The sequence below is a fragment of the Chionomys nivalis genome, chromosome 8 (genome assembly GCF_950005125.1).
Source record: "Chionomys nivalis chromosome 8, mChiNiv1.1, whole genome shotgun sequence".
NCBI lineage: Eukaryota > Metazoa > Chordata > Mammalia > Rodentia > Cricetidae > Chionomys > Chionomys nivalis.
Window position 1 is genome coordinate 44,717,297 of NC_080093.1, and position 13,231 is coordinate 44,730,527.

The 13,231-nt window shown below is 44.1% G+C and overlaps 1 protein-coding gene across 1 annotated transcript; it reads left to right on the plus strand.

Moving 5' to 3' along the window:
• The first annotated feature begins 6,494 nt into the window (after positions 1 to 6,494).
• Positions 6,495 to 7,412, plus strand: LOC130880148 (olfactory receptor 4D9). The gene has a single exon (XM_057779030.1). The coding sequence runs from the start codon at positions 6,495 to 6,497 to the stop codon at positions 7,410 to 7,412; it is 918 nt and encodes a 305-aa protein (XP_057635013.1).
• The last annotated feature ends 5,819 nt before the right edge of the window (positions 7,413 to 13,231 follow it).

The following is a 13,231-nucleotide window of genomic DNA, read 5'->3' on the forward strand; positions in this document are numbered from 1 at the left end:
AATACTGTCTTTGGTGATTCTTCTATTGGTCCTGGGGCTGAGGGAGTGGCATGCATGGCAGGCATGCTACAGAGAAGCATGGTAGAGTCATGCAGAAGAGATTCTGGGCACTTTAAAGAGAGAAGATACTAACCCTTAGGTGCATATCTTCCTTGAGGAGAAGAAACCCGTGACAAATTACCAAGGTCTAAGGTCAGTTTATGCAATCAAACAGCCACCTCTACTTCTCAGGTGGGAATCAGAGTTTGAGGGTCTTTAATGGGGTGTCAGTATGAAGCCAAGACCTTAAGGAGTATGTTTGTGTGTCTGATCATGTATCTGGGGACATGCGTCCATACACAACCAACTTTAAAATATTGCTGTGGATTACCTAGAAAGGGTTTGCATGTTGGTGATGCATGTCAGTAGGTGCAGGGTGGTAGTTGTTAATTCTAAACGTCAGGACAGTGCAGAGAGGAATAATCTATTGTTCGCTCGGACACAGGCAAGCTCAAGGTGTTAGAAGATGTGGATGATGGAGTTGGGGGTTTTCCTCGAGTTAGGAACTGTAACACTCAAAAGCCTACTTCATTAGAGTGCATTTTCTCAGGCATATTGGTAACAAAGTACTTAGTATTTCAAGTTTATCTTGCCAAAAAAAAAAGGAAAACTTCTTATACCCAGTTTGTTTATTCTGCCCCAGTGTGGTACATACATCTCCGGAAGTTCTGATTGACTCTACTGGTTTCCATTTCTTGTTCCTGTCATTGAACATGGAAGGCTATCAGCTTGGTACTTGTCAGTGGGCTGGTGATTTGATCACTTTCAAGACTACTTTCTTTACAGAACATCCAGCTGTTGGTCCTGTTACATTTTTGAAGACAGAAAACAAAGCAAAGAGAGTGGTTTGGTTGGGGGGGGCGGTTTCTTGACAGGGTTTCTCTGCATAGCCCTGGTTGTCCTGGAACTAGCTCCATAGACCAGGCAGACCTCAAATTCAGAGATCCACCTGCCTCTGTCTCCCAAGTGCTGGGATTGAAGGCGTGCGCCATCACTGTCCGGCATTTTTTAAAATTTCTCCTCTAGTTCTCTTTCACACACACGGCAACACTCGCCCCTCCGTCCACGTTTTATCTGCTTCCCAAACCACTGACCTTCCACAGGTAGAGCCCAGTTCGCAACTCAGGTTTCTTATTTGCAATCCTTCCCTGGTTCGATTCAGCCACCTGAACTGCCCCCAAACACCCAGCACAGAGGTCACAGGGAGGGTTCCATTCCAAAGGCTTCCCATCAAACTCTAATGGAATTCCGAATAATACAAATCCACAGGATGGTTAACTTTGTTGTGGGGAGGAGGAACCAAGCACTTCCCCCCTCCTAACCTCCTTGTTCTGTGCTCCCTCTCTTGCCTTTGGGTGGCTCTGGCTGTCAATGGGAACTCACAGGTCCCTCTGCCCTGTAAGATGCTCTCACTGTGACTTTGATTATAGTCTCAGAATTGCCTTTCGTAAGACCTTATATTCCTGTCATACTATTTCTGTATTGATCTCTTCAGTACCAGCTTAGAAATCTGGCCAAGTGAAGAATAAGAGACATAATAGAAATCATAAAAATAAGCTAGTTTTTTTTTTAATATTTAACTTTTATTGACTCTTTGAGAGTTTCTCAACATGCACCACAATTCTACTCACCTTCTGGTCCCCCGATATCCTTCCCTCATCCTGCCGCGCCACACACACACAAAAGGAAATAAATCAAAGTAAGCAAGCAAGCAAAAGCCAAAAAAAAGAAAAGAAAAAGGAAAATCTCTTTGCTTCTCCTTTTTTCCTGCCTCTCCACCATCCCTTCATTCGCCCTGGTGGCATTGGGGGGCTTCACTTTGTCCCATCAGTTTTACTAGTGAACGTTCATTGCAATGAGTCACTGGTCTGGCTCGAGTCTCTGGTTTCTGGCACACCATCATCACTGGGTCCTCACCGGAACTCCTCTGGGATATCCTGGGACTACCATGTGTCTTGGAATCTTTCAAGTATCAGTCTACAGGACCAGTCCCTTCAACAGCTCCAGGAGGTCCTAGATGGGGTAGGTGCTAGGATGGGTCAATCCAAGGCCCAGCTGTGGGCCTGGATGGCAGCCAAGCTGGTCAGTCCAGAGCCCCTGGGGCCACCCACCTCAGGAGAAGCGGTGGAGTCAGGTCCCTAGGGTCGGTTCCCCCTAGCCTGTGATGAGGGGTGGGGATCAGCAAGAGGCAAGGTCAGCTTTCCCAGGACCAGCGAAGGGTGGGGCCGGCTCAGCATGGCCCTCCGATTTTATCTCGCATGGTTCCTAAGGCCTCCTGAGGTGACGCAGGCCACAGACATCCACACAGACCCTAGATGTAGCTGGACCACAGACTCAGACGTGGCCCTCGGCAGCACCGTGAGCCCAGACGACATCCTGACTCCAGATAGAACGAATGGCCACTCAGGAGGGAATGGTTCACTAGACACCACCAAGGGCCTCAGGTTGTAACCCTAACACTAGGCCTCTATGTAGGGGCGCGGACCCCGACAACATAGTCCTCGGCAACATCTGGGTCTGGATGTCACCACTGCCCCAAAGGCAGTCATTATAGCCCTGAGACACCAACATTGCCAGAGAACTCAGGTATCTGTGTTGCCTTGAATGGTAACAAGTGCATCAGACATAGCTGGGGATTTGTTTTGTTTTGTTTTGCTGTTGTTGTTTTTATGTATAACTCTATGGTGTTTTAGATACTGCATAATAATAAATATAGGGAGAAGCTGGGGGGATGGTGGCGCACGCCTTTAATCCCAGCACTTGGGAGGCAGAGGCAGGCGGATCTTTGTGAGTTCGAGACCAGCCTGGTCTACAAGAGCTAGTTCCAGGACAGACTCCAAAGCTACAGAGAAATCCGGTCTCGAAAAAACAAAAAATAAAATAAAAATAAATAAATAAAGGGAGAGAGCTAGAGAGGCCCTGGGAGCTTAGCTCAGTGGTAGAGTTCTTGCCTACCATGCTGAAGCCCTGAGATCACTCTGTAATACTGGAGTAGAGCTCTCTTGATAAACACACGTTTTTTAAAGATTTATTTATTTATTTATGTAGACAATGTCACTGTACACCTGCTAGCCTGAAGAGGGCACCAGAGCTCATTACAGATGGTTGTGAGCCACCATGTGTGCTCTTCACCCCTGAGCCATCTCTCTGGCCCCGAATAAACACACATGCTTGTGTCAGACTTAATCCTTAACCAACAACTTTTTCTTGAAAGGACAGTGGAAAATATTCTTTTAGTTTTTCTTTTGCTTCTTTTCTGGTAGTGTTTATGTATCTACGCATATATATTCGAACAATACTGTTGCATAGGCAATTGTTAGATAATCAAGCAAAGGGGATAAGTCCATGGATAAACAATATGGAAACCGCCTTCATTGCTAATTTAGCAAAGATTCATTTGTCATCAACTTTGAAGATTTTTTTTTCTTCAACTAAATTGCTTATGACCACAACACAGCATCTTGTATTTCAGGAATAGAGTAGTAGATCTGTTTCTACCTCAAACAAAAGTCTAAGGATTCAACAAAGTTCCTACTCTCCTATGGAGATAAGAATGGATTTCACCCAGGGAGCAGTTTGCCTACAGAATGTTTTGATCTATTGTGTAAATGCTACTTTTCTTGTTCTAACAACAAAATGTTTACCTAAAAATGTAGCCTGCAACCTTCAATTGGTATGTTCATTTCCTTGTATCATGTTAATGCACTTGTTTTTTATCTTACTCCTATCTTTTGGGGTCAGGAGTATTTTAAGCAAACAGAAATTAAACCAGGCAATTTCATAACTCACTGGAACTCCCTCCCGGTGCTATCCTGTTTTCTGTTTTATCATTTTCATTCGCATCTTTGTGCCTTTACTACTCTTCTAATCCCCATCCCCCACCCTGGTAAGAGGTGTTCATGTCGAAGCTGGTCTCTGACACCATCACACAGTAATGGCGTGGAGTAGGCATCATTAAAATCCCATTCACTTACACAGAAAGACAGTGATGTGGGGCCCCAGGGCCCACTCCGCCCTCTACATCTCAAGAAGGGCCTGTGGCTGGGAGAGTGTCCCAGAGGGATGGAGGCCCTCCCCAGGAAGGCCTGGCCCCAGAGGCTTGGTTAGTGATAGAAAGCAGGAGGAAAGGAATGAGGTCCAAGAGGACAGCCTGGGGCCCACACAAGAGGCCCCCGGAGACCCCTCAGCCTTGAGGATTTTTATAAACAACTAACTCATTCTATAAATAAATTCTATTATATATAGTTTTTTGCAACCTGTTTCTTTCAACTAGTGTGTCATGAAGCCTTCCTCTGCCCTCATTTGTAGACCAGCCTGGATCTTTTCAACAGCCTCGTGATACCTGGTTGAATAGACTTTTCCAAGGATGTTTAAGCAGTACCCCATAGCTAGATATTTTCTATCGCAGTTATCATATCATAGATGAGAATGAGAAAAACACCCTTGTGTTTTAAAACATTTTACTTGTTCTCAATGTCTGTCTCTGGGCACCAAGAATTGGAATACTTAAGGCCAGATGCAGGAAGTTAATTCTTATGAGAAAAAATCAGTGGGCCAGAAACCTCTGGGCCTGAGGAATATTCCCAGGAGGGATTTCAGAGTCTCAGAAATTCTCCTCAGTGAATATGGTTGCTGCTGAGACCCAGTCAAAGCCAGTCAGAAACAAGGCTCTTATTTCAATGCTAACAGCGCCTTACCGTACAAAGACCTGAAGTAAAAGTGTGATCCCAGAGCAAGGACCCCTTGACTAGAGACACATTTTCATGAATTCTTCACCTGGCCCATCTCTAGTAAACCATTCTCTTTGTTTATTTAGTCATGAATGTCGGGTGCCTCTCCTCATACCAACATTTCTGTAATATCTGCAGTGTGTCATGATAATTGTCCTATTGATATGTCTAGACGGTACTGAAGAGATGGTAGGATGTCTTTATGCTTGAATTCAGCCTACAGTAGTGATCGGAGACAGCAGTCACTGAAAAACGTTCAATATAATGAATCATCACACTTGGCTGCACTTAACCTTTATTTTTATTTCCTGTTTTCAGATAGAGAAATCTAGAAACACTGCATGATTTAGAAATGATTAAACAGCTAGAAATCAGCACACCATTTCATAAGTTTCATTCATGAACTGTAATGAAATTCTTGATCTCAGCAGGGTTTTTTTTGTTTGTTTGTTTGTTTTTTTGGTTTTTCGAGACAGGGTTTCTCTGTGGTTTTGGAGTCTGTCCTGGAACTAGCTCTTGTAGACCAGGCTGGTCTCGAACTCACAGAGATCCGCCTGCCTCTGCCTCCCGAGTGCTGGGATTAAAGGCGTGCGCCACCACCGCCCGGCATTTTTTTTTTTTTTTAACTAATACCAATCAGCCTCAAGTTCACTGTCAGGAACAAACCCTGGCCGGTTGAGTTTATGACCAATTAAAGGCTAAGAGCTGGTAAGTCGTGGGCAGAATACTGTCTTGCCTTCTCACTGGGAAACTGAGGACAACGCATTGAAAACAATTCAATAGTAAAGCCCCAAGACTAGAAGGGCTAGGGCAAGTTCTTTTAATGTTGCTTATGGGCTATAAACACCTTACCGCCCTGTGGTCACTAGTGCACAAACTCCACTGATGAGACACTAAGACTCCAGGGTCCATGCACCTTTAAAGACTGGGCCATTGCTCCACGTTACTCCTTCAGTCTTCCAGGTGTGCATCAAAGCTCGTGTGTCCCAAGCTGTCATCTTTGATCTCTACTATATTATTCTCTATCACACTTTAAACTCACATGGAAAAAAAAGACCTTCTTATGCACTATCTAAATGGTGCGTGTAGCCCAGTGTCAATAGGTCTTTGTAAAGCGTTTATGCTGAAAAAAATACCTGACCATATTATAAACTAAAAATGTCTGCAAGCAATGAAAGTTTCTGAGTTGTTGATAGATTAGCAAATAATTAGGGGTGAAACTAGGGAGTGAAATTTGCATGGTCTCAGCTTTAAAGGAGACTAAAGCAGGAAAACTAGCAAAATAGTTCAGTGCTGATGAGAAGCAGTCCAGTAAAATCCAGAGTGTTCAGTGGTTAGAACAGGGTCAGAGAGCAGCCTCAGGAAGGACAGACTATGGAGTGGAGGGAATATAAAAGCACATGAACAATGAAGGGAACCAAACCCAGGGCCGGCAAGGTGGCTCAGTAGGTACAGCACTTACCACTAAACTTGATAATGTAATACCCAGGACCTACACAGTGGAAGAAGAGAATTGACTCACATAGGTGGTCCTCTGACCTCCAGGAGTGGTCTGTGGCGTGCCATGACACACACATACACACACTCAGTAAATGTAATAATTTTTTATAACAAAATAACACTCAAAGCACAGTCCACATTTCTTTTGTTTTCTGATGATGTGCTTTTCCGTAACAAAATTATTTTCTCCCCAGGTAACAGAAGAAGTAGAGGAAACATGAGCCAATGGAACAGAGAAATTACAGCAGGGTGAAAGAATTTGTTTTTGAAGGACTAACCCAGTCCCAAGATCTGAGTTTGGTCTTGTTTCTTTTCTTGTTCTTGGTGTACACAGCAACTGTGCTGGGCAACCTCCTCATCATGGTCTCTGTGACCTGGGAGTCCCACCTCCACACCCCTATGTACTTCCTGCTCCGCAACCTCTCCGTCTTAGACATCTGTTTCTCCTCCATCACTGCTCCAAAGGTCCTGGTGGACCTTCTCTCAAGAAGAAAGACCATCTCCTTCAATGGCTGCTTCACTCAGATGTTCTTCTTCCACCTGCTTGGTGGGGCAGACATTTTCTCTCTCTCTGTGATGGCATTTGATCGTTACATGGCCATCTCCAAGCCCCTGCACTATGTGACCATCATGAGTAAGGGGCGGTGCACAGCCCTCATCGTGGCTTCCTGGGTAGGGGGCTTTGTCCACTCCGTTGTGCAGATTTCTCTCTTGCTCCCACTCCCCTTCTGTGGACCCAATGTTGTTGATGGTTTCTACTGTGATGTCCCCCAGGTTCTCAAGCTCGCCTGCACCAATACCTTCACCCTTGAGGTCTTAATGATTTCTAACAATGGTTTGATCTCTACCCTCTGGTTTGTCTTTCTGCTGGTGTCCTACACAGTCATCTTGGCAATGCTGAGGTCACACACAGGAGAGGGCAGGAGGAAAGCCATCTCCACCTGCACTTCCCACATCACTGTGGTCACCCTGCATTTTGTGCCCTGCATCTATGTCTATGCCCGACCATTCACTGCCCTCCCCATGGACAGAGCTGTGTCCATCACCTTCACTGTCATCATCCCTGTCCTAAACCCAATGATCTACACCCTGAGGAACCAGGAAATGAAGTCAGCCATGAGAAGACTCAGGAAAAGACTCTAATGTTCTGAAAAGGAATAGATGCTGTAAGTCTCCAATTTAAAAAATCAGAACTTAAAGACAGAAGACCCTAATCAATAGACCGTGGTGAGATTAGTGTTTATCTTTATTGTACAGTGCAGTGGTGTGGGAAGTCCTCCTGTATATGTGCTGCTTTTATTGGTTAATGAGTTAAAAAAAAAAAAAAGCTGCTTTCAGCCAATGGCTTAACAGAATATAGCAAGGCTAGAAAAGATGTAGAGACAGAGAGTAGGTGGAGTCAGAGAAGCCATAGAGCCCCCAGAGGAGAAAGAGGCTAGCTGCCAGCCAGAACCTTGCTGGTAGGCCACAAACCTCATGGTAAAATATAAAATAATAGAAATGGGTTGAGATATAAGAGTTATCCAGAAATACGCTTAAGCTATTGGGCAAACAGTATTGCAAATAATATAGTTTCTGTGTGGTTATTTCGGGGCTGAGCAGCCAGGAACAAACAAGCAGCCTCCAACAACAGTGGAATCCTCAAATGCTAGATAGAGACAATTGTCTCTCTGGGTGAGGTGGATGGCAACATAGAACCTTAGACATAATTCTTGTCATTCTTGAGCTGGAGAGCTGGCTCAGCAGTTGAAAGCCTTGCTGTTCCTGCAGAGGATCTGAGTTTAAGTCCTGGTTCTCATATCGGGTAGCTCACAACACCCACAATTCCGATTCTAGAGAACCTGGCATTTCTGGCATCTGACAGAACCAGACATACACATGCACATAATTAACAAGAAAATTAGATGTCAACTCTTAGGAACTCAAATGTTTATAAGACTCAGACACCTTAGGTCTTATTGGGGGATGGGGAGGTTGTTTCAGGGTTACTGTTTTTTGATCGGTTTATTTATTTATTTATTTTGTAATGCTAAGAATTGAACTTGTGAGATTTTTTTTTCCATATCAAAAGTGGCTAACCCACCAAGGGCCAATATTCTGTAAACCTCCCCATCTGTGAAACCCTTATGTATCTTTCTATTCTCACACCATCCCTGAGACTTTCCTATCACATCCTTCCCCTTAAACTGATCATGAATTAGCCAATCACATCAGATTACAAAGTCACATTTCCACCAATGAGATGAGACACAGCCACCACCATTAGCATAAAAACCAACTGAATTCTCCACCCCAGTGTGAATGCTTGCTCTGTTTGCTTGTGGCAAGCTTAGGACTGGAGAGGTGGATCACTGCAGCTAAGGGTTATGGTGCATGCATTTTACAAAAAAGAAATCGCCTTGCTGGGTTACTGTTACTTCATGCGTGTGTGTGTGTGTGATCAAGAATACTCTTTTCCAGCAGACCCATGGCCTCACACATGCTAGACAAGTACTCCGCCACAGAGGTTATCTGCAGCCCATCTCTTGACTCAGAATTGTGGTTACACAATGTATTGTCCAGGCAACAATGAGTAAAATGACCTTTCATGGTCCCAGAGTAAAATTAAGCAACTTCTCATGTGGAACTAGTTTTCCTTTGGAAGATTCCTCTCCGTTTTCCTAAGAAAGCTTCCAAACTTCCTCTTCAAAAGACAAATAAGAATTCAGATTTCATCAGAGGCATAGCTAGAACTGAGATAACTGACTCCGAGATAGTACAGATTTTATTATCCCTGCTACCTCAGACACAGGTGTGGAATCTAAAATAAACTCATAAAAAGGGGGGAGGCCAGGTAAGAGAAGTGAAGAGAAAAAGAAAAGAGAAGGAAAGAAGAAAACGAACTCTTCTCTGTTGCAGTGCCGTCCATGAAAGGCACTTGGTTGCCCTCCCCTGACCAGACAGCACACACTGTGAGGTGTCTTGTGTTTATAAGGTTCATCATCACTTTACAGCCATTCGATTCTGACCAGTCTTCCAGGAAGAAAAGAATCCCACCCTGCCCACATCTCTGAGTGTGCCTGAGGTACCTGTGCACAAGAGAGAAAACCAGCTTTAAAAACCCTCCTGTCTGGAGGCCCTGCTGCTCTGCCGTGGGGCTTGGGTTCAAGTCCCAACACTTACATGGCAGCACAGAACCCTGGCTAACTCTTGATCCACTGTCCACATCGCCAACTCCGCCCATTGTCGGTGTTGCTCTCTGTGTCTTTAGCTCCTTCTCCTTCAAGTAAAGAGAGAGAGAGAACAAGATTTAATTCTAATGCCAGGCATGCTGGTTCTTGCCTTCAATCTCCGCACTCAAAGGGCAGAGGCAACTGGATCTCTAATGAATTCCAGGCCAGCCTAGTCTACATAGTGAATTTGAGGCTCGCCAAGACTACATAGTGAGACCTTGTTTCAAAATACACACACACAAAATTGATTCTAGCAACATTATCTGTCAGCTATGTAGTTAATTGGTTTTGTTTTTAGATGGATTAATTTTGTTTATATGAGTATTCTGACCACATGTATATGTGTAGCATGTTGTTGTTCTTGGTGCCTTTGGAGGTCAGGGCATCAGATCCCCTGGAACTGGAGATGGTTATGTGTAGCACAAATAATAAAACCCCAGAGACAGATACTGGAATTCAAGTTGAAGATCAGAGTGCAAAGCTAGCCACACTAATAAGCCATGCAGGACTGGCAGTGGTGGCACATACCTTTAAACCCAGCAGCCACACTAGTTAGCTATAGAGGCCAGGCAGTGGTGGTGCACACGTTTAATACCAGTAGAATTAATAGGAGAGAGGAATGTAAGGTGAGATGAAACAGGAACTCGCTCTCTTTCAGTCTGAAGATTCCATAGAAGTAAGACTTGTCTGCTTTGCTTTTCTGATCTTCAGCTTGAACCCCAATACCTGTCTCTGGGTTTTTATTATTCATACTATAGCTGTGAGTCACCCTGTGGGTACTGGGTGTTGAACTCAGACTCTACAAGAGCAGCAGGTGCAGCAGGTATGGTAGCCTTTGCTCTCAGCAATCAAGAGACAGAGGGAGGCAGATCTCTGTGAGTTCAAGGTCTACAGAGCTGGTTCCAGGACAGCCAGGGCTATTCAGAGAGAGACCCTATCTCAGGAAAAAAAAAAAAAAGTATACTTAACCACTGAGCCATCTCTCCAACCCCTCCAAGTCCTTTTGAGAGACATTTAAGAACATGAGTTTTGGGTTGTTTTTCAATTATTAAATTAGTTGCTTTTCAACCACTGTGACAAAAATACCACAGCCAAGACAATTTAAAGAAGAAAGAGTTTATTTTAGTCTTACGGTCCCTGAGGAATAAGAGTTGAGAAGCAAGGCAGCCACCAGGCATCTTGGCTGGAACAGCCAAGAGCTCACATCTCAGGCCACAACCAGGAAACAGGCAGAGAAAGCTGGGGATGGTAAGACTCCAAAATTTACTTCTACTGATGTCTTTCTCCACCAAGGCCATACCTCCTAAACCTCCCCAAACACTGTCACCTCTGGGGACCAGGTAGCTAAAGGCCCAAGAATTTGGGAAGACATCTCATTCAAACCATTCTTTGGCAATTTTATACATGAATATAACATATCTTTATCATAAATGCACCCAGTATTATCTCTTACCCCATCCCACTAACCACTTCTTCACAGCACATTCTCTTCTTACTTTGATATCTCCTCCCCCCTCTCTCTCTTCTTCTCTCTCCCCCTCAATTCAATTAGTGTCGTTTGCATGAACATGGGTAGGGGGTTATTTATATACTGGTGCATGGGTAAATAACCATTGGCTACACCCCTGAAGAAAATTACACGCCCTCTCTAGGTAGCTATTAACTGCCAAAGGGTTCTCAGGGAGAGGTGGGAGTCTCTCAAGCCCCTCCCCTATTGCTATGGCTTAAATGAGAATGGTCCCTATACGTTCATATGTTTCAATACTTGGTTCCCAGTTAGTGGAATTCTTTGGGATGGATTAGGAGATGTGGCCCTGGAGGAGCTGTGGTACTGTATTCTCTCTCTCTCTCTCTCTCTCTCTCTCTCTCTCTCTCTCTCTCTCTCTCTTTCTCTCCCTCTCCCTCTCTTCCTCCCTCCCTCCTGCTTGAGGATCAAGATGTGAGTTCTCAACTGTTCCTGCCATCATGCCCTTGCTCCACCATCATGCACTCAAATTCAAGCCTTTCTTTTATACATCGCTTCGGCCATGGTGTCTGTGGCAGCAACAGAAAGCAGTTAATGCACCCACTCATAATGGGACGTGGAAGGGGTAGAGAGGAGAAAGAAGGCGCCACATGTGAAGTGAGCCATCGACAATTATGACTTCATTCACTAGCACAGTTTTGATGCTTGTCCTGCTCACCACCCTACCTCTGAGCCTTTGGCTCAGGTATGACTTCTCTTGATAAATTGTATATCAAAAGGAATACAAAATTATGCTGGGCAGTGGTGCTTGCCTTTAAACCCAGCACTGGGGAGGTAGAAGCAGGCAGATCTCTGTGAGTTTGAGCCAGCTTGGTCTACAGAGTGAGTTCCAGGACAAGCTCCAAAGCTACACAGAGAAACCCTGTCTCAAAAAAAAAAAAGTAAAAATAGATAACGCTCAAGGTTACAGTTTCTTTAGCAGGGGTAAATGATGCCTTTGATGTCTACAGAGGTACAATTTATATACAATAAAATTTACCCTTTGATATGTATAAAACTCAACAAATTCTAAAAGATATATCATCAAAACATAGACTGGTCCCATCACTTCAACAACTTTCCCCATGCCATCCCTGCAGTGAACACTTTCTCCCTCACCACCCTCTTCACAGAGACCAGATGCTAGAAAACTTTACTAACAACTATGAAGACAAATGTGATCATAGCCACAGCGGAGCAGACAGGGAAACTCGGAACCAAGTAAACACAGATAGGAGACTGTAGCCAAGGAGCAGAATTGAGGGAGGATATTCATGGGCACAGTTACTAGGAGGGGACATTAACGGTCAGGGCATTCTGACTGAGATGACTGAGAGGAGTCAGTGGAGTCACCTAGTGGGCAAACCTCTGGGATGTCTGTGAAGGAGTTTCTAGATGCATGGAAAGAATCACCCTAACTGTGGATGTCAGCATTCCATGAACTGGGATCCCAGAATGAATAAATGGAGAAAGAGCGCTAAGCACCAACATTCATTCTGCTCTTCTTCTTGACCCGGGGTGCAACGGAGCCAACAGCTTGACACTACTGCCACCCTAATGCCCTACCATGACAGACCCTTAAACTGTGAGCCAAGACAAACATTTCCTTCCATAAACTACTTTCGTCAGGTGTTTGCTAAAGCAACAAAATAAGTAACTAATGAAGTGACTTTACAGGATTGTTGCCGACGGCAAGCCAGGATGCTCAGATATAAAATGTGGGCAACAAATGTTATGGCTAGTTTTCCCATGACTTGACCATTATCTCAGTGTTCTCAGGTTCCATAAAGACGCTGTCACCACAGGCAAAAGGAAGAAGTCTAGAGAACACAATGCCCACATTTCCAAGAGGAGAGATGGGTGATTTTGGTCAATTGGTGGGTTATTAATGTTTGTCATCATTTAGGGGATTGGTTACAAATTGTTACTGGTCGTGGTCATGGAGAAAGCTAAACAAGGGAGATTAGATTCAAGGGTCTCTTTCTGAAGGGAAAAAGGAGATAATGTATGGAAATGATGAAGTAAAAGAGTGGATTGTTGAGTTTGTTTTTGAACAAGCATTAGTGTCAAATATTTTACATTGGTTTGGATTTTTGTATACTGATACAAAGTTAAGGTTATTTTTTGTTATACTTTATATGTTTCCATTCTTGTTTAAGGTACTGTGCCTATCACAGCTCATTTAAAATGTGATGTAAAGTTTTAATCCTTGAGAAGGAGAGCAAGGAAAGAGATATCTCGATTGA